The 27,748-nt window shown below is 48.2% G+C and overlaps 3 protein-coding genes across 6 annotated transcripts in view; 1 reads left to right on the forward strand and 2 right to left on the reverse strand.

Moving 5' to 3' along the window:
- LOC139254096 (zinc finger protein 229-like) overlaps window positions 1–27,748 on the forward strand; it is a 97,547-nt gene that overhangs the window by 16,421 nt on the left and 53,378 nt on the right. The window contains exon 4 of one of the 2 annotated variants that reach the window (XM_070873644.1): window positions 19,441–19,447. The exons of the other annotated variant lie outside the window; for it this stretch is intronic. Coding sequence (XP_070729745.1) covers window positions 19,441–19,447 — 7 coding nt within the window. The remainder of the gene's footprint in view (window positions 1–19,440; window positions 19,448–27,748) is intronic. 2 annotated transcript variants of the gene reach the window in all.
- The window catches only part of LOC139254095 (zinc finger protein 239-like), a 42,119-nt gene that overhangs the window by 1,739 nt on the left and 12,632 nt on the right, over window positions 1–27,748 (reverse strand). For all 3 annotated transcript variants that reach the window (XM_070873642.1, XM_070873641.1, XM_070873643.1), the window contains one exon: window positions 20,323–20,422. The gene's annotated coding sequence lies outside the window, so the exon portion shown is untranslated. The remainder of the gene's footprint in view (window positions 1–20,322; window positions 20,423–27,748) is intronic.
- The window catches only part of LOC139254094 (zinc finger protein 432-like), a 157,446-nt gene continuing 150,871 nt past the window's right edge, over window positions 21,174–27,748 (reverse strand). Inside the window, exon 3 of the transcript XR_011591995.1 lies at window positions 21,174–22,414. The gene's annotated coding sequence lies outside the window, so the exon portion shown is untranslated. The remainder of the gene's footprint in view (window positions 22,415–27,748) is intronic.

A 27,748-nucleotide genomic window follows, 5' to 3' on the forward strand; every position in this document is an offset into this window, starting at 1 on the left:
TTGTCGCCAATTTAAGTGTATCTAAGGGTTAAGTCATGGCAGGACACTCGGTCACGTGATATGCTCCTCCTGCACCATGTGGGAACTCGGGGATAACACCAGTGTCCCTGACGACTACATGTGCGGGAAGTGTATCCACCTCCGGCTCCTGACGGTCCGCGTTGCGGAGTTGGAGCTGAGGGTGGATTCACTCTGGAGCATCCACGATGCTGAGAATGACGTGAGTAGCACGTGGAGCGAGTTGGTCTTACCGCAGGAGAAGGGTCCACAGCCAGCGAGGGAATGGAAGACCAGCAGGAAGAGTAGTGCAAGGAAGCTAGTGCAGGGGTCCCCTGTGGTCATCCCACTGCAAAACAGATACACTGCTTTGAGTACTGTTGAGGGGGATGACTCATCAGGAGAGGGCAGCAGCAGCCAATTTCATGGCACCGTGGCTGGCTCTGTTGCACGGGAGGGCAGGAAAAAGAGTGGGGGAGCGATAATGATAGGGGATTCAATTGTAAGGGGAATAGATAGGCGTTTCTGCGGCCGCAACCGAGACTCCAGGATGGTATGTTGCCTCCCTGGTACAAGGGTCAAGGATGTCTCGGAGCGGGTGCAGCACATTCTAAAAAGGGAGGGAGAACAGCCAGTTGTCGTGGTGCACGTTGGTACCAACGACATAGGTAAAAAAAAAGGGATGAGGTCCTACGAAATGAATTTAAGGAGCTAGGAGCTAAATTAAAAAGTAGGACCTCAAAAGTAGTAATCTCGGGATTGCGACCAGTGCCACGTGCTAGTCAGAGTAGGAATCGCAGGATAGCTCAGATGAATACGTGGCTTGAGCAATGGTGCAGCAGGGAGGGATTCAAATTCCTGGGGCATTGGAACCGGTTCTGGGGGAGGTGGGACCAGTACAATCCGGACGGTCTGCACCTGGGCAGAATCGGAACCAATGTCCTCGGGGGAGTGTTTGCTAGTGCTGTTGCGGAGGAGTTAAACTAATATGGCAGGGGGATGGGAACCAATGCAGGGAGATAGAGGGAAACAAAAAGGAGGCAAAAGCAAAAGAAGAAACGAAATGAGGAAAAGTGGAGGGCAGAGAAACCCAAGGCAAAGAACAAAAAGGGCCATTGTACAGCAAAATTCTAAAAGGACAGAGGGTGTTAAAAAAACAAGCCTAAAGGCTTTGTGTCTTAATGCAAGGAGTATCCGCAATAAGCTGGATGAATTAACTGTGCAAATAGATGTTAACAAATATGATGTGATTGGGATTACGGAGACGTGGCTCCAGGATGATCAGGGCTGGGAACTCAACATCCAGGGGTATTCAACATTCAGGAAGGATAGAATAAAAGGAAAAGGAGATGGGGTAGCATTGCTGGTTAAGGAGGAGATTAAGGCAATAGTTAGGAAGGACATTAGCTTGGATGATGTGGAATCTATATGGGTAGAGCTGCAGAACACCAAAGGGCAAAAAACGTTAGTGGGAGTTGTGTACAGACCTCCAAACAGTAGTAGTGATGTTGGGGAGGGCATCAAACAGGAAATTAGGGGTGCATGCAATAAAGGTGCAGCAGTTATAATGGGTGACTTTAATATGCACATAGATTGGGCTAACCAAACTGGAAGCAATACGGTGGAGGAGGATTTCCTGGAGTGCATAAGGGATGGTTTTTTAGACCAATATGTCGAGGAACCAACTAGGGGGGAGGCCATCTTAGACTGGGTGTTATGTAATGAGAGAGGATTAATTAGCAATCTCGTTGTGCGAGGCCCCTTGGGGAAGAGTGACCATAATATGGTGGAATTCTGCATTAGGATGGAGAATGAAACAGTTAATTCAGAGACCATGGTCCAGAACTTAAAGAAGGGTAACTTTGAAGGTATGAGGCGTGAATTGGACTGGGATGGATTGGCGAATGATACTTAAGGGGTTGACTGTGGATGGGCAATGGCAGACATTTAGAGACCGCATGGATGAACTACAACAATTGTACATTCCTGTCTGGCATAAAAATAAAAAAGGGAAGGTGGCTCAACCGTGGCTATCAAGGGAAATCAGGGATAGTATTAAAGCCAAGGAAGTGACATACAAATTGGCCAGAAATAGCAGCGAACCTGGGGACTGGGAGAAATTTAGAACTCAGCAGAGGAGGACAAAGGGTTTGATTAGGGCAGGGAAAATGGAGTACGAGCAGAAGCTTGCAGGGAACATTAAGACGGATTGCAAAACTTTCTGTAGATATGTAAAGAGAAAAAGGTTAGTAAAAACAAACGTAGGTCCCCTGCAGTCAGAATCAGGGGAAGTCATAACGGGGAACAAAGAAATGGCGGACCAATTGAACAAGTACTTTGGTTCGGTATTCACGAAGGAGGACACAAACAACCTTCTGGTTATAAAAGGGGTCGGGGGGTCTAGTAAGGAGGAGGAACTGAGGGAAATCCTTATTAGCCGGGAAATTGTGTTGGGGAAATTGATGGGATTGAAGGCCGATAAATCCCCAGGGCCTGATGGACTGCATCCCAGAGTACTTAAGGAGGTGGCCTTGGAAATAGTGGATGCATTGACAGTCATTTTCCAACATTCCATTGACTCTGGATCAGTTCCTATGGAGTGGAGGGTAGCCAATGTAACCCCACTTTTTAAAAAAGGAGGGAGAGAGAAAACAGGTAATTATAGACCGGTCAGCCTGACATCGGTAGTGGGTAAAATGATGGAATCAATTATTAAGGATGTCATAGCAGTGCATTTGGAAAGAGGTGACATGATAGGTCCAAGTCAGTATGGATTTGTGAAAGGGAAATCATGCTTGACAAATCTTCTGGAATTTTTTGAGGATGTTTCCAGTAGAGTGGATAAGGGAGAACCAGTTGATGTGGTATATTTGGACTTTCAGAAGGCGTTCGACAAGGTCCCATACAAGAGATTGATGTGAAAAGTTAGAGCACATGGGATTGGGGGTAGTGTGCTGACATGGATTGAGAACTGGTTGTCAGACAGGAAGCAAAGAGTAGGAGTAAATGGGTACTTTTCAGAATGGCAGGCAGTGATTAGTGGGGTACCGCAAGTTTCTGTGCTGGGGCCCCAGCTGTTTACACTGTACATTAATGATTAAATGTAGTATCTCCAAATTTGCGGATGACACTAAGTTGGGTGGCAGTGTGAGCTGCGAGGAGGATGCTGTGAGGCTGCAGAGCGACTTGGATAGGTTAGATGAGTGGGAAAATGCATGGCAGATGAAGTATAATGTGGATAAATGTGAGGTTATCCACTTTGGTGGTAAAAACAGAGAGACAGACTATTATCTGAATGGTGACAGATTAGGAAAAGGGGAGGTGCAAAGAGACCTGGGTGTCATGGTACATCAGTCATTGAAGGTTGGCATGCAGGTGCAGCAGGCGGTTAAGAAAGCAAATGGCATGTTGGCCTTCATAGCAAGGGGATTTGAGTACAGGGGCAGGGAGGTGTTGCTACAGTTGTACAGGGCATTGGTGAGGCCACACCTGGAGTATTGTGTACAGTTTTGGTCTCCTAACCTGAGGAAGGACATTCTTGCTATTGAGGGAGTGCAGCGAAGTTTCACCAGACTGATTCCCGGGATGGCGGGACTGACCTATCAAGAAAGACTGGATCAACTGGGCTTGTATTCACTGGAGTTCAGAAGAATGAGAGGGGACCTCATAGAAACATTTAAAATTCTGACGGGGTTAGACAGGTTAGATGCAGGAAGAATGTTCCCAATGTTGGGGAAGTCCAGAACCAGAGTTCACAGTCTAAGGATAAGGGGTAAGCCATTTACAACCGAGATGCGGAGGAACTTCTGCACCCAGAGAGTGGTGAACCTGTGGAATTCTCTACCACAGAAAGTTGTTGAGGCCAATTCACTAAATATATTCAAAAAGGAGTTAGATGAGGTCCTTACTACTAGGGGGATCAAGGGGTATGGCGAGAAAGCAGGAATGGGATACTGAAGTTGAATGTTCAGCCATGAACTCATTGAATGGTGGTGCAGGCTAGAGGGCCGAATGGCCTACTCCTGCACCTATTTTCTAAGACAGAAATTCAGGATAGACACATCTAGTTTACATGGAACATTCTTTACTCTCTCGTTCTTCCAAAACTGTGAATCCCTGTCCCACACACTGTCTCTCCTGCCGTGCTGAAATCCAAACCCATCACACATTTCTCGACACTTTCTCCTCCACACCCAGTTTTCACCATCAATTCAGGCTGGGTTCAGGTCTACTCTCACTGGTTCCCTATCCCCGTCCTCCCCAGAATATACTGACACTGGCTGGGTTCAGGTCTACACTCACTGGTACACTTCTTTCTCCAAAAGAAGTGGACTCTGGCTGAGTTCAGTTCTACACTCACTGGTTCCTTTATTAGTCGGGAAATTGTGTTGGGGAAATTGATGGGATTGAAGGCCGATAAATCCCCAGGGCCTGATGAACTGCATCCCAGAGTACTTAAGGAGGTGGCCTTGGAAATAGCGGATGCATTGACAGTCATTTTCCAACATTCCATTGACTCTGGATCAGTTCCTATCGAGTGGAGGGTAGCCAATGTAACCCCACTTTTTAAAAAAGGAGGGAGAGAGAAAGCAGGGAATTATAGACCGGTCAGCCTGACCTCAGTAGTGGGTAAAATGATGGAATCAATTATTAAGGATGTCATAGCAGCGCATTTGGAAAATGGTGACATGATAGGTCCAAGTCAGCATGGATTTGTGAAAGGGAGATCATGCTTGACAAATCTTCTGGAATTTTTTGAGGATGTTTCCAATAAAGTGGACAAAGGAGTACCAGTTGATGTGGTATATTTGGACTTTCAGAAGGCTTTCGACAAGGTCCCACACAAGAGATTAATGTGCAAAGTTAAAGCACATGGGATTGGGGGTAGTGTGCTGACGTGGATTGAGAACTGGTTGTCAGACAGGAAGCAAAGAGTAGGAGTAAATGGGTACTTTTCAGAATGGCAGGCAGTGACTAGTGGGGTACCGCAGGGTTCTGTGCTGGGGCCCCAGCTGTTTACATTGTACATTAATGATTTAGACGAGGGGATTAAATGTAGTATCTCCAAATATGCGGATGACACTAAGTTGGGTGGCAGTGTGAGCTGCGAAGAGGATGCTATGAGGCTACAGAGTGACTTGGATAGGTTAGGTGAGTGGGCAAATGCGTGGCAGATGAAGTATAATGTGGATAAATGTGAGGTTATCCACTTTGGTGGTAAAAACAGAGAGACAGACTATTATCTGAATGGTGACAGATTAGAAAAGGGAAGGTGCAACGAGACCTGGGTGTCATGGTACATCAGTCATTGAAGGTTGGCATGCAGGTACAGCAGGCGGTTAAGAAAGCAAATGGCATGTTGGCCTTCATAGCGAGGGGATTTGAGTACAGGGGCAGGGAGGTGTTGCTACAGTTGTACAGGGCCTTGGTGAGGCCACACCTGGAGTATTGTGTACAGTTTTGGTCTCCTAACTTGAGGAAGGACATTCTTGCTATTGAGGGAGTGCAGCGAAGATTCACCAGACTGATTCCTGGGATGGTGGGACTGACCTATCAAGAAAGACTGGATCAACTGGGCTTGTATTCACTGGAGTTCAGAAGAGTGAGAGGGGACCTCATAGAAACGTTTAAAATTCTGACGGGTTTGGACAGGTTGGATGCAGGAAGAATGTTCCCAATGTTGGGGAAGTCCAGAACCAGGGGTCACAGCCTAAGGATAAGGGGTAAGCCATTTAGGACCGCGATAAGGAGAAACTTCTTCACCCAGAGAGTGGTGAACCTGTGGAATTCTCTACCACAGAAAGTAGTTGAGGCCAATTCACTAAATATATTCAAAAGGGAGTTAGATGAAGTCCTTACTACTCGGGGGATCAAGGGGTATGGCGTGAAAGCAGGAAGTGGGTACTGAAGTTTCATGTTCAGCCATGAACTCATTGAATGGCGGTGCAGGCTAGAAGGGCTGAATGGCCTGCTCCTGCACCTATTTTCTATGTTTCTATGTTTCTATGTTCCCCTCCCGTGAGTGTGGTGATTCTGGCTGGGTTCAGTTTCACACTCACTGGCTCCCCTCTGCTCGCCTGTGTTCGGTTCTGCACTCACTCGTTCTTGGATCTCTCCTCTCCTGAAGGTGCTGATTCTAATTAGGTTCAGTTCTGCACTCACTGGTTCCCCTCCCTCCCCTGAAGGTGCTGACTCTGGTTGGGTTCAGTTCTCCACTCACTGGTTCCCTCCCCTGAAGGTGCTGACTCTGGCTGGGTTCTCTTCCAGACATTGACATCACTCACTGTGTTCCTGCACCAAGATGGCCGCGCATGCGCCTTGCTACTCACTAAACCAAGATGACGGAGCGCTGAATCTGCCTTCCAGCATCAAGATGGCCGCCGTTAGGCTGTGTCTGTGACCGGGAGAAAGCCCCGAAACTGCAAGCGGCGATATTCCGGTTATTATTCCGGGTTTGCGGCGAGCATCGGTTGTTTATTAAGTCTCCCCGGCTCCCCGCTGGTCTATTACTTCGCTCCGTCCTGCTGAAAAACGCAACTCTGTGGCGCCTGTCTGAAACGTGTCTCCTCCGCCATTACAGGCAACGCGCATGCTCCAAATCCAGCCAGGACCCGCGCCTGCGCACTGAGCTCCTGTAGTCTGATGAGGCACATTCTCCCCGCGGGGAATGCTGGGTGAAAATACCGCCATTGGAAGTCCATGTTATTGAATGGAACATGATTTACTTAGATTGCATTGGTCACTGAACCATGTTCATTCTGGCAGTAAGACTTTGTTTCTGATGATCTCGATAACCCCGATATGTGGGCTGGAGATTAATATCCGGTATAAATATTGAATAAATCAGCTTTGTTTCAAACACAGTTTGTCGAATATTTGATTTCTCCATAATCAGAGGAGACTAGTTGATGTTCTGTTACCCACTGTTCCATTTTAGGGCTTTTTCTTACTCTAACTTATATCACTTCTCACCTAGTTCGCCTTCTGTCATATCAAACCTCAAAGTTGTTCCGTTTGAGTACATGACTTGTGGTTGTAGTAGGCTTAACTGCAGTGTCTCACTTTAAACTCAGCTGCAATCCTTTGAACAACCCCTTTATTGAACTGTCTTGCATAACATTTGAAATCCGTTATTTCTGTATCAGTTTACCCGTTTTTGGAACCGATTTAATTTAAAGAACTCATCCGCACATTTTGCATGTGATAGCCTGTGAAATATTCTAATATTTGTAATTGCCATTGTCACAATCTCCGTTTTCCTAGCCACTGATTCCCCAACTCTCCCCAACTTCTGTCTGATGCTGAACCAGACTGTTCGCAACCTTGGTGTTATACTTGACCTTGAAATAAGTTTGTGACCATATATCTGTAGCATAACTAAGATTGCTTATTTCCACCTCTGGAACATCGCCCGTCCACACTATTGCCTCAGCTCATCCACTGCTGAAGCCCTCATCCATGCCTTTGTTACCTCTGGACATGACTATTCCAACGCACTCCTCCCACATTCTACCCTACATAAACGAGAGTTGATCCAAAACTCGGCTGCCCATGCCTTAACTCGCAACAAGTCAAGCTCACCTGTCACCCCTGTTCTTGCTGACCTGCATTGCCTTCTGGTTAAGCAGTCAGTGGGTGGGGATTGCTCTGTATCTGACCCGTGCTGTACGTGCCCTGGGAGTATTTGAGGCAGGGTAGAGGGAGCTTTACTCTGTATCTAACCCATGCTGTACATGCCCTGGGATATTGTAGACTGTGGTTTACTCTGCATCAACCCTGGTATTGTTTGGGACAGGATGGAGTGAGATTTACTCTGTATCTGAGCCGTGCAGTACTGGTAGTCATGAAATCAGTGGTAGAGAAAATGCTAGAATCGATTATTAAGCACGTGGTAACAGGGCACTTCGAAAGTAATAACAGGATTGGGCAGAATCAACACGGATTTATGAAGGGGCAATTGTACCTGACAAAACTGTTAGTGTTTTTTGAGCTTGTTGTTGGTGTTTCAGGCAGCGGGGTAACACCCATTTGGAATTTTGCATTCCTTACTGCAATTTTTGATCAGCTCCCGCTTTCTGGAGTTTACTACTCAGCCTTTCTTGCCCTTGTTCCTTGATTTATCCACTTTAGTTATTTTCATTATTTTGAATTATTTTGTTTAAGAGTATGTTCCTTTAGGTTCTAGTTTCTTCTTTTTTGGTAAATTGGATTCTCTGATGCCCTCTGTTTATTGTGTCTGGACCACTGGGCTGTGTATGTGTCGTTCTGGACACTGATGTAATGCTCTCTATATAGATTAAATCTAGGGTGGGGTTAATATGGGTAATACACGTTCTGTTCGAGCTTTCTCTTTTTAGTTGTTTGGGTATTCTCCTGTCCATTATTTGCTGTATCAGAGCTGCTGTGGCTTTGTGTGTCATTCTGGACACTGACACCGTGTTCTAATTTTATTCTGGATACTATTTCTAGGGTTAGGGCCTTTGTTGTTTGGCACAGTGGGGTAATGTTCCTTTGGAACTTTCATGGAAGTGTTTTATTAATAATTAAATTGATGGTAAATTGAGATTAACCAAGAGATTACATTGATGAAGATTGGATTGTATTTATATACTGTCCCTCTTTAGGGGTTGTTGGTTTAGGAAGGGTTATTTTTTAGGGGGGGTGGTTGGGTTTGTCAGTTAAAATTGGTTATTCGGTGGGATGTTAGTTCCTTACTCTGTATTCAATTGATATTTGTGGAGTTAGGGAACGTAAGTAAGCCAATTGTATTTTTTGAATGTATTAATATTATTACCGGTGTTTTAAGTTAGGGATATTAATTGGGGAATTATTGTTATTGTTTAAGCTGTTCAAGGATCCTGTGGAACCTGCCTATTGGAAACGGAGACTTGTTGCTGCTGTTGGGCAGAATGCTGATTGGTCACAGCATGGAGCCGCATGTCCCTGAGTCTGTCTTCCCATTTTATTCATTTAAACATTTGTGAATTTGTGGATTAAGTTTCGGTTACATGGGTGGGGAGTTCGGATTTGGTGGGTTTGCTAAAGTTTTTTGGTTGTGGAGAGCGGGTCTGTTGTTTATTTAACGGGGTTGGAGCGGTGGCTGAGGAAAAGAGTGTTTGAAGATCAGACCCTCAAATCTGCCACCAAGCTCATGGTTTACAGGGTTGTACTAATACCTGCCCTCCTGTATGGCTCAGAGACATGGAAAATGAACAATAGACACCTCAAATCGCTGGAGAAATACAACCAATGATGTCTCCGCAAGATCCTACAAATCCCCTGGGAGGACAGATGCACCAACATTAGCGTCGTCGATCAGGCCAACTTCGAAGCACTGACCCCACTCAATCGGCTCCACTGGGCAGGCCACATAGTTCGCATGCCAGACACAAGACTCCCAAAGCAAGCGCTCTATTCAGAACTCCTTCACGGCAAACGAGCCAAAGGTGGACAGAGGAAATGTTACAAGAACACCCTCAAAGCCTCCCTGATAAAATGCAACAGCCCCTCTGACATCTGGTAGTCCCGGCCAAAGAACGCCCTAACTGGAGGAAGTGCATCTTGGAGGGCGCTGAGCACCTCGAGTCTCGTCGCCGAGAGCAAGCAGAAATCAAGCGCAGGCAGTGGAAAGAGCGTGTGGCAAACCAGTCCCATCCACCCTTTACCTCAACGACTCCCTGTTCCACCTGTGAGAGAGTCTGTGGTTCTCGTACTGGACTGTTCAGTCACCTGAGAAATCACTTTTAGAGTGGAATAAGTGTTCCTCGATTCTGAGGGACTGCTGATGATGATGATGATGATCTCCGTTTGTTTTGCTGGGATCTCCGATTTTATATTTTTTGAAAAAAAAAAATGTTTGTTTTTGTGCAATTGTATCTTGCTGCGAGGTCTCGGTTAGATTGTGAGTGTGGGGGGGGTCACGGTTAGGTTGTGTGTTGGGGTGGGGGTCACGGTTAAGTTGTGTGTGGGGGGGGTTTCGGTTAGGTTGTGTGTGGGGGGGGTCTCGGTTAGGTTGTGGGGGGTTTCAGTTAGGTTGTGTGGTGGGGGGTCACAATCAGGTTGTGTGTGGGGGTGGGGGGGGGCTCTCAGTTAGATTGTGTGTGGTGGGGTCTCAGTTAGGTTCTGTGGCGGGGTCACAGTTAGGTTTTGTGTGTGTGGGGGGCGCATGGTTAGGTTGTGTGTGGGGGGGGGGTCTCGGTTAGGTTGTGGGGGGTTTCAGTTAGGTTGTGTGGTGGGGGGTCACAATCAGGTTGTGTGTGGGGGTGGGGGGGGGCTCTCAGTTAGATTGTGTGTGGTGGGGTCTCAGTTAGGTTTTGTGTGTGTGGGGGGCGCATGGTTAGGTTGTGTGTGTGGGGGGGGTCTCGGTTAGGCTGTGTATGTGTGGGGGTCATGGTTAGGTTGTGTGTATGTGGGGTGGGGTCTCAGTTTGGTTGTGTGTGTGGGGGGGGAGTCTCATTTAGGTTGTGTGTGGGGGGAGTCTCGGTTAGCTTTTGTGTGGGGGGGTCACGATTAGATTTTGTGTGTGGGGGGCGGGTCACGGTTAGATTGTGTGTGTGGGGGGCGGGTCACGGTTAGATTGTGTGTGTGGGGGGCGGGTCACGGTTAGATTGTGTGTGTGGGGGGCGGGTCACGGTTAGATTTTGTGTGTGGGGGGGGTCACGGTTAGATTGTGTGGGGGGAGGTCACGGTTAGATTGTGTGTGGGGGGGGAGGGTCACGGTTAGATTGTGTGTGTGGGGGGAGGTCGCGGTTAGATTGTGTGTGTGGGGATGGGTCACGGTTAGATTTTGTGTGTGGGGGGGGTCACGGTTAGATTGTGTGGGGGGAGGTCACGGTTAGATTGTGTGTGGGGGGGGAGGTCACGGTTAGATTGTGTGTGTGGGGGGGGGTCACGGTTAGATTGTGTGTGTGGGGGGGGTCACGGTTAGATTGTGTGTGGGGGGGTCACGGTTAGATTGTGTGTGTGGGGGGGGTCACGGTTAGATTGTGTGTGTGGGGGGGGTCACGGTTAGATTGTGTGTGGGGATGGGTCACGGTTAGATTGTGTGTGGGGGGAGGTCACGGTTAGATTGTGTGTGGGGGGGGGAGGTCACGGTTAGATTGTGTGTGTGTGTGGGTCACGGTTAGATTGTGTGTGTGGGGGGGTCACGGTTAGATTGTGTGTGGGGGAGGTCACGGTTAGATTGTGTGTGTGGGGGGGGTCACGGTTAGATTGTGTGTGTGTGTGGGTCACGGTTAGATTGTGTGTGGGGGGGGTCACGGTTAGATTGTGTGTGTGTGTGGGTCACGGTTAGATTGTGTGTGTGTGGGGGGGGTCATGGTTAGATTGTGTGTGGGGGGGGGTCACGGTTAGATTGTGTGTGGGGGGGGTCACGGTTAGATTGTGTGTGTGGGGGAGGTCACGGTTAGATTGTGTGTGGGGGGAGGTCACGGTTAGATTGTGTGTGTGGGGGGAGGTCGCGGTTAGATTGTGTGTGGGGGGGGGTCACGGTTAGATTGTGTGTGTGGGGGGGTCACGGTTAGATTGTGTGTGTGGGGGGAGGTCACGGTTAGATTGTGTGTGGGGGGGGTCACGGTTAGATTGTGTGTGTGTGGGGGAGGTCACGGTTAGGTTGTGTGTGGGGGGAGGTCACGGTTAGATTGTGTGTGTGGGGGAGGTCACGGTTAGGTTGTGTGTGGGGGGAGGTCACGGTTAGATTGTGTGTGTGGGGGAGGTCACGGTTAGATTGTGTGTGTGGGGGAGGTCACGGTTAGATTGTGTGTGGGGGAGGTCACGGTTAGATTGTGTGTGGGGGAGGTCACGGTTAGATTGTGTGTGTGGGGGAGGTCACGGTTAGATTGTGTGTGTGGGGGAGGTCACGGTTAGATTGTGTGTGTGGGGGAGGTCACGGTTAGGTTGTGTGTGGGGGGAGGTCACGGTTAGATTGTGTGTGTGGGGGGGTCACGGTTAGATTGTGTGTGTGGGGGGAGGTCACGGTTAGATTGTGTGTGGGGGGGGTCACGGTTAGATTGTGTGTGGGGGAGGGGTCACGGTTAGATTGTGTGTGTGGGGGGGGGTCTCGGTTAGATTGTGTGTGTGGGGGGGGTCACGGTTAGATTGTGTGTGTGGGGGGGGGTCACGGTTAGATTGTGTGTGGGGGAGGTCACGGTTAGATTGTGTGTGTGGGGGGGGTCACGGTTAGATTGTGTGTGGGGGGGGTCACGGTTAGATTGTGTGTGGGGGGGGTCACGGTTAGATTGTGTGTGGGGGAGGTCACGGTTAGATTGTGTGTGGGGGGGGTCACGGTTAGATTGTGTGTGGGGGAGGGGTCACGGTTAGATTGTGTGTGTGGGGGGGGTCGCGGTTAGATTGTGTGTGTGGGGGGGAGGTCACGGTTAGATTGTGTGTGGGGGGGGTCACGGTTAGATTGTGTGTGTGGGGGGGTCACGGTTAGATTGTGTGTGTGGGGGGGTCACGGTTAGATTGTGTGTGTGGGGGGGTCACGGTTAGATTGTGTGTGTGGGGGGGTCACGGTTAGATTGTGTGTGTGGGGGGGGTCACGGTTAGATTGTGTGTGTGGGGGGGGTCACGGTTAGATTGTGTGTGAGGGGGGTCACGGTTAGATTGTGTGTGTGGGGGGGTCACGGTTAGATTGTGTGTGTGGGGGAGGTCACGGTTAGATTGTGTGTGTGTGGGGGAGGTCACGGTTAGATTGTGTGTGGGGATGGGTCACGGTTAGATTGTGTGTGTGTGGGGGAGGTCACGGTTAGATTGTGTGTGTGGGGGGGGTCACGGTTAGATTGTGTGTGGGGGGGGTCACGGTTAGATTGTGTGTGGGGGGGGTCACGGTTAGGTTGTGTGTGGGGGGGGAGGTCACAGTTAGATTGTGTGTGTGTGGGGGAGGTCACGGTTAGATTGTGTGTGGGGATGGGTCACGGTTAGATTGTGTGTGGGGGGGGAGGTCACGGTTAGATTGTGTGTGGGGGGGGTCACGGTTAGATTGTGTGTGGGGGGGGGTCACGGTTAGATTGTGTGTGTGGGGGAGGTCACGGTTAGATTGTGTGTGGGGGGGGTCACGGTTAGATTGTGTGTGTGGGGGGGGTCACGGTTAGATTGTGTGTGTGGGGGGGGTCACGGTTAGATTGTGTGTGGGGATGGGTCACGGTTAGATTGTGTGTGGGGGGAGGTCACGGTTAGATTGTGTGTGTGTGGGGGGGGGTCACGGTTAGATTGTGTGTGTGGGGGGGGTCACGGTTAGATTGTGTGTGTGGGGGGGGTCACGGTTAGATTGTGTGTGTGGGGGGGGTCACGGTTAGATTGTGTGTGTGGGGGGGGTCACGGTTAGATTGTGTGTGTGGGGGGGGTCACGGTTAGATTGTGTGTGTGGGGGGGGTCACGGTTAGATTGTGTGTGGGGATGGGTCACGGTTAGATTGTGTGTGGGGGGAGGTCACGGTTAGATTGTGTGTGTGGGGAGGGTCACGGTTAGATTGTGTGTGTGTGGGGGAGGTCACGGTTAGATTGTGTGTGTGGGGGGGGTCACGGTTAGATTGTGTGTGTGGGGGGGGTCACGGTTAGATTGTGTGTGTGGGAGATGGGTCACGGTTAGATTGTGTGTGGGGGGAGGTCACGGTTAGATTGTGTGTGGTGGGGGGGGTCACGGTTAGATTGTGTGTGTGGGGGGAGGTCACGGTTAGATGTGTGTGTGTGGGGGAGGTCACGGTTAGATTGTGTCTGTGGGGGGGGTCACGGTTAGATTGTGTGTGTGGGGGGGGGTCACGGTTAGATTGTGTGTGTGGGGGGAGGTCACGGTTAGATTGTGTGTGTGGGGGGGGTCACGGTTAGATTGTGTGTGTGGGGGGGGGAGGTCACGGTTAGATTGTGTGTGTGGGGGGGGTCACGGTTAGATTGTGTGTGGGGGGAGGTCACGGTTAGATTGTGTGTGTGGGGGGGTCACGGTTAGATTGTGTGTGGGGGGAGGTCACGGTTAGATTGTGTGTGTGGGGGGAGGTCACGGTTAGATTGTGTGTGGGGGGGGAGGTCACGGTTAGATTGTGTGTGGGGGGGGGTCACGGTTAGATTGTGTGTGTGGGGGGGTCACGGTTAGATTGTGTGTGTGGGGGAGGTCACGGTTAGATTGTGTGTGTGGGGGGAGGTCACGGTTAGATTGTGTGTGGGGGGAGGTCACGGTTAGATTGTGTGTGGGGGGGGGTCACGGTTAGATTGTGTGTGGGGGGAGGTCACGGTTAGATTGTGTGTGTGGGGGGGGAGGTCACGGTTAGATTGTGTGTGTGGGGGGGGAGGTCACGGTTAGATTGTGTGTGTGGGGGGGGAGGTCACGGTTAGATTGTGTGTGGGGGGGGGAGGTCACGGTTAGATTGTGTGTGGGGGGAGGTCACGGTTAGATTGTGTGTGTGGGGGGGGAGGTCACGGTTAGATTGTGTGTGTGGGGGGGGAGGTCACGGTTAGATTGTGTGTGTGGGGGGGGAGGTCACGGTTAGATTGTGTGTGTGGGGGGGGAGGTCACGGTTAGATTGTGTGTGTGGGGGAGGTCACGGTTAGATTGTGTGTGGGGGGAGGTCACGGTTAGATTGTGTGTGTGGGGGGGGAGGTCACGGTTAGATTGTGTGTGTGGGGGGGGAGGTCACGGTTAGATTGTGTGTGGGGGGGGGAGGTCACGGTTAGATTGTGTGTGTGTGTGTGGGTCACGGTTAGGTTGTGTGTGGGGGGGGTCACGGTTAGATTGTGTGTGTGGGGGGGTCACGGTTAGATTGTGTGTGTGGGGGGGTCTCGGTTAGATTGTGTGTGGGGTGGGTCTCGGTTAGGTTGTGTGTGGGGGGGGGTTCTCGGTTAGGTTGTGTGTGGGGGGGGGGGTTCTCGGTTAGGTTGTGTGTGGGGGGGGGTTCTCGGTTAGGTTGTGTGTGGGGGGGGGTTCTCGGTTAGGTTGTGTGTGGGGGGGGGGTTCTCGGTTAGGTTGTGTGTGGGGGGGGGTTCTCGGTTAGGTTGTGTTGGGGGGGGAGGGGGTCACGGTTCGGTTGTGTGTGGGGGGGGGTTCTCGGTTAGGTTGTGTGGGGGGCGGTCTCGGTTAGGTTGTGTGTGGGGGGGGGTCACGGTTAGATTGTGTGTGGGGGGGGGTTCTCGGTTAGGTTGTGTGGGGGGGAGGGGGTTACGGTTCGGTGGTGTGGGTTGTGGTCTCTTTAATTTTTGTGGCTTTTATGGATCGAGTAATCAGGTCAATTCGTTGTTGGTTATTTTTGGGCCTAGAGATGATTAAAAGCCTCGGGCTAGATTTAACATGCGGCTGAGGGGGCGGGTTGGAGCGGAGGGCTTGTTGTTTCCAGGGAAGCGATTGGTCTCTGGATTTTGAAGGTGGTTGATTTTAAGTCGCTATTACCTTCTTTTGGGAAGATTGATTTATGTACTTTGATGTGCTGATTTTTATTTTTTTAATTTTAAATGTTATTAGTTGTTTTTTGTTATTTTTAAATTTATTTTAACAATGTCTTTTTGAGAGAGGGTTGTTTTAATGAGTCATTCAGTTGCAGGATGGGGAAGGGAGGTTATGTCCTTTTATGGTCTTAGCGGGTTGATCAGGGTCCTTGCCGTGTTGGAGGACAGCGTGGGGGGAGGAGGAGGGAGAATTTAGGAAGCACTCTTTCCTTTGATTGTTTTTTAATTATTTTCTTAAATCTTGTGTGTGTCATCATCATTGGGCATCCCTGGGAATCAAGGAAGACTTGCTTCCACTCTAAAAGTGAGCTCTCATTTGACTGAATCGTCAAGGATCCGCAAGATCCTACAAATCCCCTGGGAGCACAGACGCACCAACGTTAGTGTCCTCGACCAGGCCAACTTTCCCAACATTAAAGCACTCACCACACTTGATCAGTTCCACTGGGTAGGCCACGTTGTTCTCATGCCCGACACGAGACTCCCAAAGCAAGCGCTCTACTCGGAACTCCTTCATGGCAAACAAGCCAAAGGTGGGCAGTGGAAACATTACAAGGACACCCTCAAAGCCTCCCTGATAAAGTGCAACATCCCCATCGACACCTGGGAGTCCCTGGCCAAAGACCGCTCTAAGTGGAGGAAGTGCATCCGGGAGGGCACTGAGCACCTCGAGTCTCGTCGCCGAGAGCAAGAAGAAATCAAGCGCAGGCAGCGGAAAGAACATGCGGCAAACCTGTCCCACCAACCCTTTCCCTCAACGACTATCTGTCCCACCTGTGACAGGGACTGTGATTCTCGTATTGGACTGTTCAGCCACCTCAGAACTCATTTTACGAGTGGAAGCAAGTCTTCCTCAATTCCGAGGGACTGCCTACGATAAACAGTCCAATATGACAATTACAGTCTCTGTCACAGGTGGGACAGATAGTCGTTGAGGGTAAGGGAGGGTGGGACTGGTTTGCCGCACGCTCCTTCTGCTGCCTGCGCTTGATTTCTGCATGCTCTCGGCAATGAGACTCGAGGTGACACTCGAGGTGTGTGTGCACGTAGTGGTTCGATGGCAATAGTGTTCTGTTGGGTAGGGTGGGGGTGAGGAGGTGAGGGGGGAGCAGAGAAATCACAGTCCCGCAGAAAGCACTTATCCCACTAGTTCTAAATAGCAGTACAATTAGAGCTGGTACGGAGAACATTTTTTGTTAAGAACGAAGAGAAATGAGAGATCGGCCTTTTTTTTTAAAAAGGAAAAAAACCAGCACAGTGGTTTGGAAGTGTGGAGAGAGAGAGAGGGGAAGAAGTCTCCCAAGGGTGGGGGGGAGAGAAAAGTAAGGTGGGGGTTTTTCCGGGGGGGGAGGGCGGATTTATACTCACTTCACGATCCATCGTCTAGGTGGTTGATTGTAGTCTATAGGCCTAATATTTCACCCTTACTGGGGCTTCATCAGAGACCAGGAAAAGCAAGTGGGTCGGGGTTCAAGGGTCAGAGGGTATCAGATCGATAAGCTTACAGTGAGAGGTTATGGAGGGTTTCGAGCTCCCTACCTTCCACCAGGTCAGTCGGAATGAGAAGGCTGGGAGGTGGGAAAGAAACTATTTAAACCTCCTCCCTCTCAGTGATGAGGTGTTAATTGTGTGCTTTGTCTGGTGTTATGGTTCTTGCTTATACTCCTGTGTGTTGTCTCTGTGTGCTCAGTGGTGCTCCCTGTTTGTTAGGTACAAATATGGAGCTCTGGCCCCTTTTTGTTCGTGTTTGTGCATAGTGTGATGCTCACCTGGTTGAATTTCCGTGGTTGGGGTTTTTTGTGGGGGTCTAATGTTTTGATTTACTGACAGTTTGTTTGTTTCTTTTAAGTCTTTTATCCCATTCTTCCCTTACTTCCTGTAAATTTTTGTTTTTTGATTTTAATAAATCTTTTTTTTTTAATTAAAATTTTTTGTTTTGTACTTTTTTAAAGTTTTGTTATAATTTGGGGGTTAGTTCTGTAATGTTTTTGTTATTACCGTCTTCGTTCAATCCAGTGTTTTGTTTTATTTTTGGTTTGGTTCCCTACGTCGTCTGTTGTCCCCGATTGTTGTACACCCTTCTATTTCCTGGTCTGCCCGGGGGAGGGCGGTTTAGGCCTCTGTTTTACACACAGTTCTGTTTAGTTCCTGTTTCCTTGAGGAGGAGGAGGGAAGGGCTGGGAGTTGATTAAGGGGCATTTAGAGTTAGGTCTTGGGGTTAGGATCTGCATTAATATGTTTTAGGTTAGGGTTCAGTCTTGGGGTCTATGGTCTGGGGTTAGGATTGGGTTTGGGAGCTGTGGTGTGGGCTGTGCAGGTTTTGGTTAGGGTTCGGTTTCTGGGGTTTAGGATCCAGAGTTAGGGTTGGGGTCTGGACTGTTATGTTTTATGTTGGGGTTAGATTTTAGTGGGGTTAGGGTCTTGGGTTAGGGTTTGGTTTTGGGGCTGGGGTCTGTGTTTACAAGTTTTAGGTTTCGGTTTATGTGGGTTGGGGTTTGGAGTTAGGGTTAGGTTTTGGGGCTGGGCTAGATTTAAAGGTTACAAGGTTTAGGTTTATGAGAGTTAGGGTCTGGAGTTCGGTTTAGTTATTTTCATTGTTTTAAATTATTCTAATTAAGAGTATGTTTCTTCCTATTCTGGTTTCTTCTTTTTGGTAAATTGGATTCTCTGTTAAGGTTTGGAATTAGTTTTAGTGTTTATTGTTAGTCTGGGAACTAGGATTGGGTTTAGGGGTTATGGCTAAGGCCTGGGAGTTAGGCTATTCTGTCATCTGGGCTTGGGTATATGGGGCACATGATCAAACTCTCCAGGGAATGCCAAAAAGGGCCCATAGCCAACTGTGAAGAGGATTTTAAGTGCCTTCATTGTCAATACACAGGTCAGTAATTGGGGCAGGTAGATGTGAAATGAAATTTAATGCAGAGAAATGTGCTGCGATAGATTTTGGGAGGAAGAAAAAGGGAGGAAATGTACATTAAATGGTAAAACTTTCAATGGAGTAAAGGAGCAGCGAGATTTAGGGTTGTAAGATTCTAGCTAATTCCTTGTCTTGTTAAGGATCGAGAGCCTAGTGTTAGAACAGAAGAACATAAGAAATAGGAGCAGGAGTAGGCCATCTGGCCCCTCGAGCCTGCTCTGAGATTCAATAAGATCATGGCTGATCTGATCCTGGCCTCAACTCCACTTCCCTGCCTGCTCCCCATAACCCTTCACTCCCTGATCTTTCAAAACTCTGTCTATCTCCACCTTAAATATATTCAATGATTATCAGCAACTTTAATATCTTTAGAACTATAATTTGAGCAGATTCTCTGTGTTCTACCACATCAGAGTAAAGATACAAGTCCCGCGTGTCCACAGTAACTGACACCAGGTCAGCCCACTGGATGGAACCTCGGGTGCCCTGAGTTTGATCTCCGGTGTCTCCAGTCCCGACTGCCGCCTTGCATCAGTCTCCCCTCACTTTTATACCCTGCACTGATCCACCTCTGGCACCGGACTCTCCTTTGGCTTCTCTGCTGGGTTTGGGCAGGAAGTGAGGAAAAGTCTGCTGGAACTTCTCTAATCTGTGATTTACAAGGACACTTTCCTTGGTTCCCAGCAGTTACTTTTCTTCACTAATTTTGTCATTATCCTTAAACTCCCCTGCCCGATGTTAGTTGTTATTTTTTATAGTTTCACAATTATAGGTATAAACATCACACATTATAATCTAAACTATTGTGTTACTCACTCTGGTTTAAGCTTACATTGTGATTACTAACAGACAAACCCTGTTCGTTCCCCTGATCTGATTACAGATTACAACAGTGGTTCAGTGAATGGAATGTCTTACCAGTGTTGCCATGGCAACCTGTCTGCAGTGAATCGATTGTTTGAGTTTCCAACTCAGACTAAACTTCTCTCTCCCATGATGCACATTATATCAGCCAGTTTATGTCTGTGTTTTAGCCATGCTATGTTAATATGTTTAAAATCTACAAGGGTTTCAGTTGGACAAATCTTTAAAAGTCAGAGGACAAGTTGATAAAGTGGTTAAACAGCACATGGTCCTAGGTTTTATAAATAGGGATGTGGAGTACAAAAGGGCAGAGGTCATGTAAACCTGCACAAATCATTGGTTAGGCTGCAGTTCGAATATTGTGTCAGGTTTTGGGGATCTTATACCAGGAAGGATGTCGAGGCCATGGAGAGGATGCAGAGAGATTCACTGAGATGATACCAGGGAAGAGAGGCTTTAGTTATCAGGGGACATTGGAGAAACTGGGGCTCTTTTCATTAGAACAAAGGGTAATTGGAGATCGGAGGGAGGTGTTCAAAGTTTGATCAGGTAAATGAGGAAAAACTATTTCCACCAGTCGATGAGTCAGTAACTCGAGGGCATCAAATTCAAATCATCACCAAAAGGCTCAGACCCAGGGAGGAACTATCGAACATACTGTACAACACTGTTCGGGAAACTCACTGTCCCTCCGGATCTGTGTCCAGGGGAGGTACTGATGGGTTTCTCTTATCTTTGGGTTAAATTTTGTTCTCATCGAGGTGATGGATGTCACTGCCATGGAATAGTGTATTCTGAGCACCAAGTGTCTGCCTGAAACACTCTCCAATCAGGTACAGCACGAGGTTAGATACAGAGTAAAGCTCCCTCTACACTGTCCCATCAAACACTCCCAGGGCAGGTACAGCACAGGATTGCTGCACTGTCAGTGTTGCCATCTTTCAGATGAGTCATTCAAACGAGGCCCCATCAGCTCTCAACCAATATCACTCAAACAGATTATCTGGCCATTGCTGTTCATGGCAGCTTGCTGTGTGTAAATCATCTGCTGCATTTCCTATACTACAACAGTGAATGCACTTCAAATGTACTTTGGAGTTGTTAGCGCGAATGTACCTTCCAAGAATCACTCGTCACTCAGGGTCGGTCCATACATCACAACGGTTTATTACGCCGGCGGGGAGATGAAGCAACTGGTGGGTCCAGGTATCTCTCTCTGCCGAACAAAGGGTTTCATGGATTTTTATATGTTTTACAACAGTTTACTGCAGTTACATCAGCCCATTTTGGCCGGACACTATCCAATCATATTCATTATAGATTACATATAGATTCAAATCGACCAATAGAAGTGGTCTCTAACCATTATGTGACTGCGTGATTGTCTCATGTGTTACTAAGGATTATTCATGGTCTTGTGACATGGTCTGGCCCCCCCCCCCCCCCCCCCCCCCTTATCTTACTGTCCTTGGGCAGTCTCCTTATCTTAGTCCTGTTACAGAGTCGTATTGTTCTAACATGGACCAGGACGTTTCGTCTGTGGCCTATTAACCCGTTGATTAGGGACATCTGCAGAGCTCATGTGTATCCCTGTGTGAGAAAACAGCCGTTATCAGTAACTCAGAATGCAGCCTCTTTATGCTGGCTGAAATCCCTTGGGGCTTTACTAAACCACAAGTAGCCATCTTTATACATTTTACACACGCATTTAATACGACAATTACATCTTTCATTCTAACATCTATGCTACAAGTGCTGTTGCCCGAGGGGAAAATCTTTCTCTATAACAGTGTTGTTGTACTTCATTGGCTCTAAAGCACTTTGGGACATCCTGAGGTCATGAGGTGCTACATAAGGACAGGTCTTTGTTAAATGAAGGAGAAAAGTTCCAAAAAAGGAACAGTTGGTAACAGGACAACAATTATTCTTCTCTTATATTGGAGAAATCAAGGAATGGACACACTGTGTGTTGGAACCAAAGCTGATTTATTTGTCAGATATCCAGAAAATTAAACTCCAGCCCAGTTACAGGAGAAACACAGCCCGATTGTCAGAATGAACACGGTTCAGTCCCAATGTGATTCACAGCAGAATACAAACCCTGCAGTCACTTGTGAACTCGCTGCTGTTTCAGCAGGTCGGATGATGTAGTGAATCCCTTCCCGCATTCAGAGCAGGTGAACAGCCTCTCCCTGGTGTGAACTCGCTGGTGTGTCAGCAGGGTGGATGAATCACTGAATCCCTTCCCACACATGGAGCAGGTGAACGGCCTCTCCCTGGTGTGGAAAAGTTGGTGCATCATCAAACTATTTCTGCTTTTAAAGCTCTGCTCACAGTCAGAACATTTAAAAGGCCTCTTATTGGTGTGAATAAGGAGGTGCATAGTGAGCTGAGATGACACAGAGAATCCCTTCCCACACACGGAACAGGTGAACGGTCTCTCCCCAGTGTGAACTCGCTGGTGTATCAGCAGCTCCGTTTTGGTTTTAAAGCTCTTCTCACAGTCAGAATATTTAAAAGTTTATGGCGGCCCAGGGGCCCGGAACTTTTAAAGCATTTCCCGCAGTCCGAACATTTGAAAGGTCTCTCCCCAGTGTGAACTCGCTGGTGTGTCTTCAGGTGGGATGAATTAATGAATCCCTTCCCACAATCAGAGCAGGTGAATGGCCTCTCCCCAGTGTGAACTCGCTGATGTGTCTTCAGGTGGGATGAATTAATGAATCCCTTCCCACAATCAGAGCAGGTGAATGGCCTCTCCCCAGTGTGACTGCGTCGATGAATTTCCAGCTCAGGCAGGTAACTGAATCCCTTCCCACAGTCCCCACATTCCCATGGTTTCTCCATTGTGTGGATGTCCTTGTGTCTCTCCAGGTTGAACGATCAGTTGAAGCCTCGTCCACACACAGAACACGTGTACGGTTTCTCCCCACTGTGAATGGTGCGATGTTTTTTGAGGCTGTGTAACTGGTTAAAGCTCTTTCCACAGTCAGTGCACTGGAACACTCTCACTCGGGTGTGTGTGTCTCGGTGCTTTCCCAGTCACACTGATGTTTGAAATCTATTCCCACAGACAGAACAGACAAACATTTCTCCTTCCACATTCAAAGGCCGATGATATTTAGGTCCTGATGCATCGAGTGACTCTGTCAGATCTTGACGTGATGTTTGGTTCCAATTCCCCGTCTGTAAATCCTCCCCTTCTAAAACCCTGTAAAAGGAGTTTACAAAACTCACTACTGTAAGGGCAGGATAGAAATTCAGAATAGACAATTCTAGTTTCAATGAAACATTCTTTCCTCTCTTGTTCCCCCAAAGCTGTAAATCCCCATCCCACACACTCTCCCTCCTCCCGGAGCTGAAAGCCAAACCCATCGCACCACCTCCATCATTTCTTTCTTCTCGCTGTTTTTTTCCTCCCCTGAAGGTGCTGACTCTGGCTGGGTTCAGTTCTACACTCACTGGCTCCCCTCCCTCCCCTCCCCTCCCCTGAAGGTGCTGACTCTGGCTGGGTTCACATCGACACTGTATTCTATGAGTATTCTGAACACCGAGTGTGTGCCTGAAACATGTTCTGGTCAGGTACAGAGTAAAGCTCCCTCTACACTGTCCCATCAAACATACCCAGACCAGGTACAGCACAGGTTAGATACAAAGTAAAGCTCCCTCTACACTGTCCCATCAAACAAGTAGAAAGTGAATTTGAAGTCAGAGGAAACAAGCAAGACAAAAGGGTAAAATAAATTGAAAACTCTTTGTCTAAACGCACGTAGCATTCGTAACAAAATAGATGAGTTGACGGCACAAAGAGATCTGATAGCCATTACAGAGTCATGGTTGCAAGGTGACCAGGACTGGGAACAAAATATTCAGGGGTATTTGACAATTCAGGAGGACAGACAGAAAGGAAAAGGAGTTCTGGTTGCACTGTTAATAAAGGATGGGATCAGTGCGTTAGTGAGAAACGATATTGGCTCAGAGGATCAAGAGGTTGAATCAGTTTGGGTGGTGATAAGGAATAATAAAAGGAAAAAGTCACTGGTGGACGTAGTCTATAGGCCCCTAACAGTAGCTACATGATTGGATGGAGTATAAATCAAGAAATAATGGAGACTTGTAAAAAAGGAACGGCAATAATCATGGGTGATTTTAACCATCATATGTTTTGGTCTATGTATTTAAGGAAGGATATACTTGCTTTGGAGGCTGTTCAGAGAAAGGTTCACTAGGTTGATTCCAGAGATTAGGGGGTTGACTTATGAGGATAGGTTGAGTAGGTTGGGCCTCAACTCATTGGAGTTCAGAAGAATGAGAGGTGATCTTATTGAAACTTATAAGATAATGAGGGGGCTCGACAAGGTGGATATTTCCATTCATAGGGGAAACTAAAACTAGGGGACAAAGACTTAGAATAAGGGGCCGCCCTTTTAAAACTGAGATGAGGAGAAATTTCTTCTTTCAGAGGGTTATAAATCCATGGAATTCTCTGCCCCAGAGAGCTGTGGCGGCTAGGTCATTGAATATATTAAAGGCGGAGATAGACAGATTTTTGAGCGATAAGGGAATAAAGGGTTATGGGGAGCGGGCAGGGAAGTGGAGCTGAGTCCATGATCAGATCAGCCATGATATTGAATGGCGGAGCAGGCTCAAGGGACCAAATGGCCTACTCCTGCTCCTATTTCTTATGTTCTAAAACACTTCAAGGGCAGGTACAGCACGGGTTAGATACAGAGTAAAGCTCCCTCTACACTGTCCCATTAAACACTAAACCCAGCCCATAATGAGCAGGGCTCAGGGAGGTTGGTTGCTAGGCACTGCAGTGATGTCATAAAGCAGGGCCATTCAGCCCAGCTGGTCCTCTCCTTGTCCCTTTAAAGGAGGAGAGCTGGGACATCTTGTCTCAACACACATCCCCCCTGTTCATACTGAGAATCCCTGGGGAAGGCCCAAGGTCCAGAGTGTGGAACACAACCCAGGGGGAAAAAGGAGGAGAGAAGGGGAGGTAAATCAAGGAGTCGGGACTGAGGGCCACCAAGCTTCAGTTTTAGAGCCTGTAGACTTCAGATGGGAAAGAGTGAGTTCAGTAGTTTCAGGATCCAGGGAGAGAGCAAGGCACAAGGCACATTGCACAAATTCTTATTTTATCCTTCTCTCCTCCCCTCCCCTGAAGGTGCTGACTCTGGCTGGGTTCAGTTCCACACTCACTCGTCCCCCTCCCTCTCCTCCCCTGAAGGTGCTGACTCTGGCTGGGTTCAGTTCTACAATTACCAGTTTCTCTCCAATATGTGACCCATGTGCCCAATCTCCATGTATGAACCTCGAGAGTGAGTGGCGACAGGCTATTCCACTGTCCTCGCCTGAGGCCTCACATGTGCATTTTCCAGCAGGGTCACTGGACCCTCCTCCCAATGGCTCAGTGGGTAAAGGTATGCCCAGTGTGACAGTCATAGGAACAGGAGGGGCCCAGGTTTAATCCTGTCTGCATTTCCTCCCCTTCTAATCCCCTGTAAAAGCTGTTTACAAAAGTCATCACTGTAAGTAGGAACATAGGAACAGGAATAGGCCATTCGGCTCCTTGAGCCTGTCCCACCATTCAATGAGATTGTGGCTGATCAGTATTTTAACTCCGTCTACCTGCCTTGGTTACATCGCCATTAATACACTTGCCTAAGGACAATCTATCAATCTCAGTTTTGGAATTTTCAATTGGCCCCCAGCCTCTGTTTTATGGGGAACAGAGTTCCAGATTTCCACTAGGCTTTAAGAACATAAGAAATAGGAGCAGGAGTGGGTTAAACAGTCCCTCGAGCCTGCTGTGCCATTCAATAAGATCAAGGCTGATCTTCTACCTCAGCTCCACTTTCCCGCACTATCCCCGTATCCCTTGATTTCTTTAGTGTCCAAACATCTATTGATCTCAGCCCTGAATACACTCAACGACTGAGCATCCACAGCTCTTTGGGGCAGAGAATTCCAAAGATTCACAACCCTTTGAGTGAAGACATTTCTCCTCATCTCAGTCCTAAATGGCCGTCCGTTATCCTGAGACTATGACCCCTAGTTCCAGACTCTCCAACAAAGAGAAACAGCCAATCAGCATTTGTGTGAGGAAGTGCTTCCTGACATCACCCTGAACGGCCTGGCTCTGATTTTAAGGTTGTGACCCTTGTTGTGGACTCCTCCACCAGAGGAAATCGTTTCTCTCCATCCACCCTATCAACTCCTTTAATCTTAATCACCTCAATTAGATCACCCTTTAATCTTCTATATTTCTCACCATTTACAAACATCATCACTGTACGTACAGGATCATAGAACCACAGAAGTTTACAGCATTGAATGAAGCCATTCCAGCCCATCGTGTCCATGCCGCCGACAAAGAACTATCAAGCCATATCCCACTTTTCATCTCTTGGTCCATGGCCTTGTAGGTCGCGGCACTTCAAATGCATATCCGAGTTCGTTTTAAATGCAACGAGGGTTTCTGCCTCTACCACCCTTTCATGCAGTGGGTTCCAGACCCCCACCACCCTCTAAACCTGCTACCACTTTAAACCTACGCCCCCTGGTTGTTGACCCTCTGCTAAGGGGAATAGGTCCTTCCTATCCACTCCATCTAGGCCCCTCATAATTTTATACACCTCAATTAAGTCTCCCCTCAGCCTCCTCTGTTCCAAAGAAAACAAGCCCAGCCTATCCAATCTTTCCTCATCGCTAAAATTCTCCAGTTCAGGCAACACACTCGTAAATCTCCTCTGTACCCTCTCCAGTGCAATCACATCTTTCCTGTAATGTGGTGACCAGAACTGCATGCAGTACTCTAGCTGTGGCCTAACTAGTGTTTTAAACAGTTCAAGCATAACCTTCCTGCTCTTGCATTCTATGCCTCGGCTAATAAAGGCAAGTATTCCATATGCCTTCTTAACCACCTTATCTACCTGTCCTGTTACCTTCAGTAATTTGTGGACATGGCCTCCAAGGTCCCTTTGTTCCTCTACACTTCTCAGTGTCCTACCATTTAATGTGTATTACCTTGCCTTGTTCGCCCTCCCCAAATACATTGCCTCACACTTCTCCAGATTGAATTCCATTTGCCACTGTTCAGCCCACCTGATCAGTTCATTCATATCTTCCTGCAGCCGACAGCTTTCTTCTTCATTATCAACCACACAGCCGATTTTAGTATCATCTGCAGGGTTCTTAATCATATCCCCCACATTCAAGTCTAAATCATTGATATATACCACAAAAAGCAAGGGACCTAGTACTGAGCCCTGCAGAACCCCACTGAATACAGCCTTCCCGTCACAAAAACACCCATCGACCATGACCCTTTGCTTCCTGCCACTAAGTCAATTTTGGATCCAACTTGCCACTTTGCCTTGGATCCCATGGACTTTTACTTTTGTGACCAGTCTGCCATGTGGGACCATCAAATGCCTTGCTAAAATCCATATGCACTACAGCAAACACACTACCCTCATCAACCCTCTTTGTTACCTCCTCAAAAAAATTCAATGAAGTTAGTCAGACCCGACCTTCCCTGAACAAATCCATGCTGGCTGTTCTTTATTAATCCGTGTTTTTCTAAATGAAGATATATCCTGTCCCTTAATGCTGGGGTATATAGAGACCCAGCTAAGAGAGCCCTATACAGCAAGCGCCTCACAGCCAATCTGGCGTGCCTTGATGACCCTGAGATGCTGAATACCACGCGCTTGGTCTGCCCTCCAGGTCTCTCGAACCAGTGAAGAGACACTTGGTCACTCAACCAGGAAACATCAGGACTGGTTTGATGAAAATGACCAGGAGATCAAAGAAGTAATAGATCGCAAGCGCAAAGCATTTCTGAGCCTCAAGCAATATTCCAACTCGGGAGCTGCAAAACAACATTACAGATGGCTCAAGGCTCAGGTCCAACTAAAAACTCAGGACCTAAAGAACAGGTGGTGGATGGAGAAAGCACAGGAGATACAACAACTGGCCGATAGTCACGGTATGCGAGGATTCTTCACGGCAGTCAAGGCCACCTATGGTCCAAACTCCCAAGGCCCTACCCCACTCCTGGCCAAGAACAGGGAAACACTCATCAAGGACACCGAGGCTGTCAGGGCCCGATAGAAGGAGCACTTTGAAGATCTCCTCAATCAAGACTCTGCCTTTGACTCGAGTGTTCTTGACTCCATCCCGCAGCATGCGACACGCCACCAACTCAGTGAAACTCCAACGTTGCACAAGGTAGGCAAAGCCATAAAACAGCTCAAGAACAACAAGGCTACGGGTGCGGAGGGAATCCCTGCTGAGGCTCTAAAGTATGGCGGAGAGGCACGGTTGGCACGGATACATGACCTCATTTCTCTCATCTGGAGGGAGAGCATGCTGGGAGATCAGAGATGCAGTGATTGTGACCATTTTTTTTAAAAAAGGGGACGAATCCGACTGCGGCAACTACAGGGGAATCTCCCTGCTATCAGCCACTGGGAAAGTTGTTGCTAGAGTTCTCCTCAATCGTCTTCTCCCTGTGGTCGAGGAGCTCCTCCCGGAA

This window comes from Pristiophorus japonicus, unplaced genomic scaffold, assembly GCF_044704955.1.
Source record: "Pristiophorus japonicus isolate sPriJap1 unplaced genomic scaffold, sPriJap1.hap1 HAP1_SCAFFOLD_534, whole genome shotgun sequence".
NCBI lineage: Eukaryota > Metazoa > Chordata > Chondrichthyes > Pristiophoridae > Pristiophorus > Pristiophorus japonicus.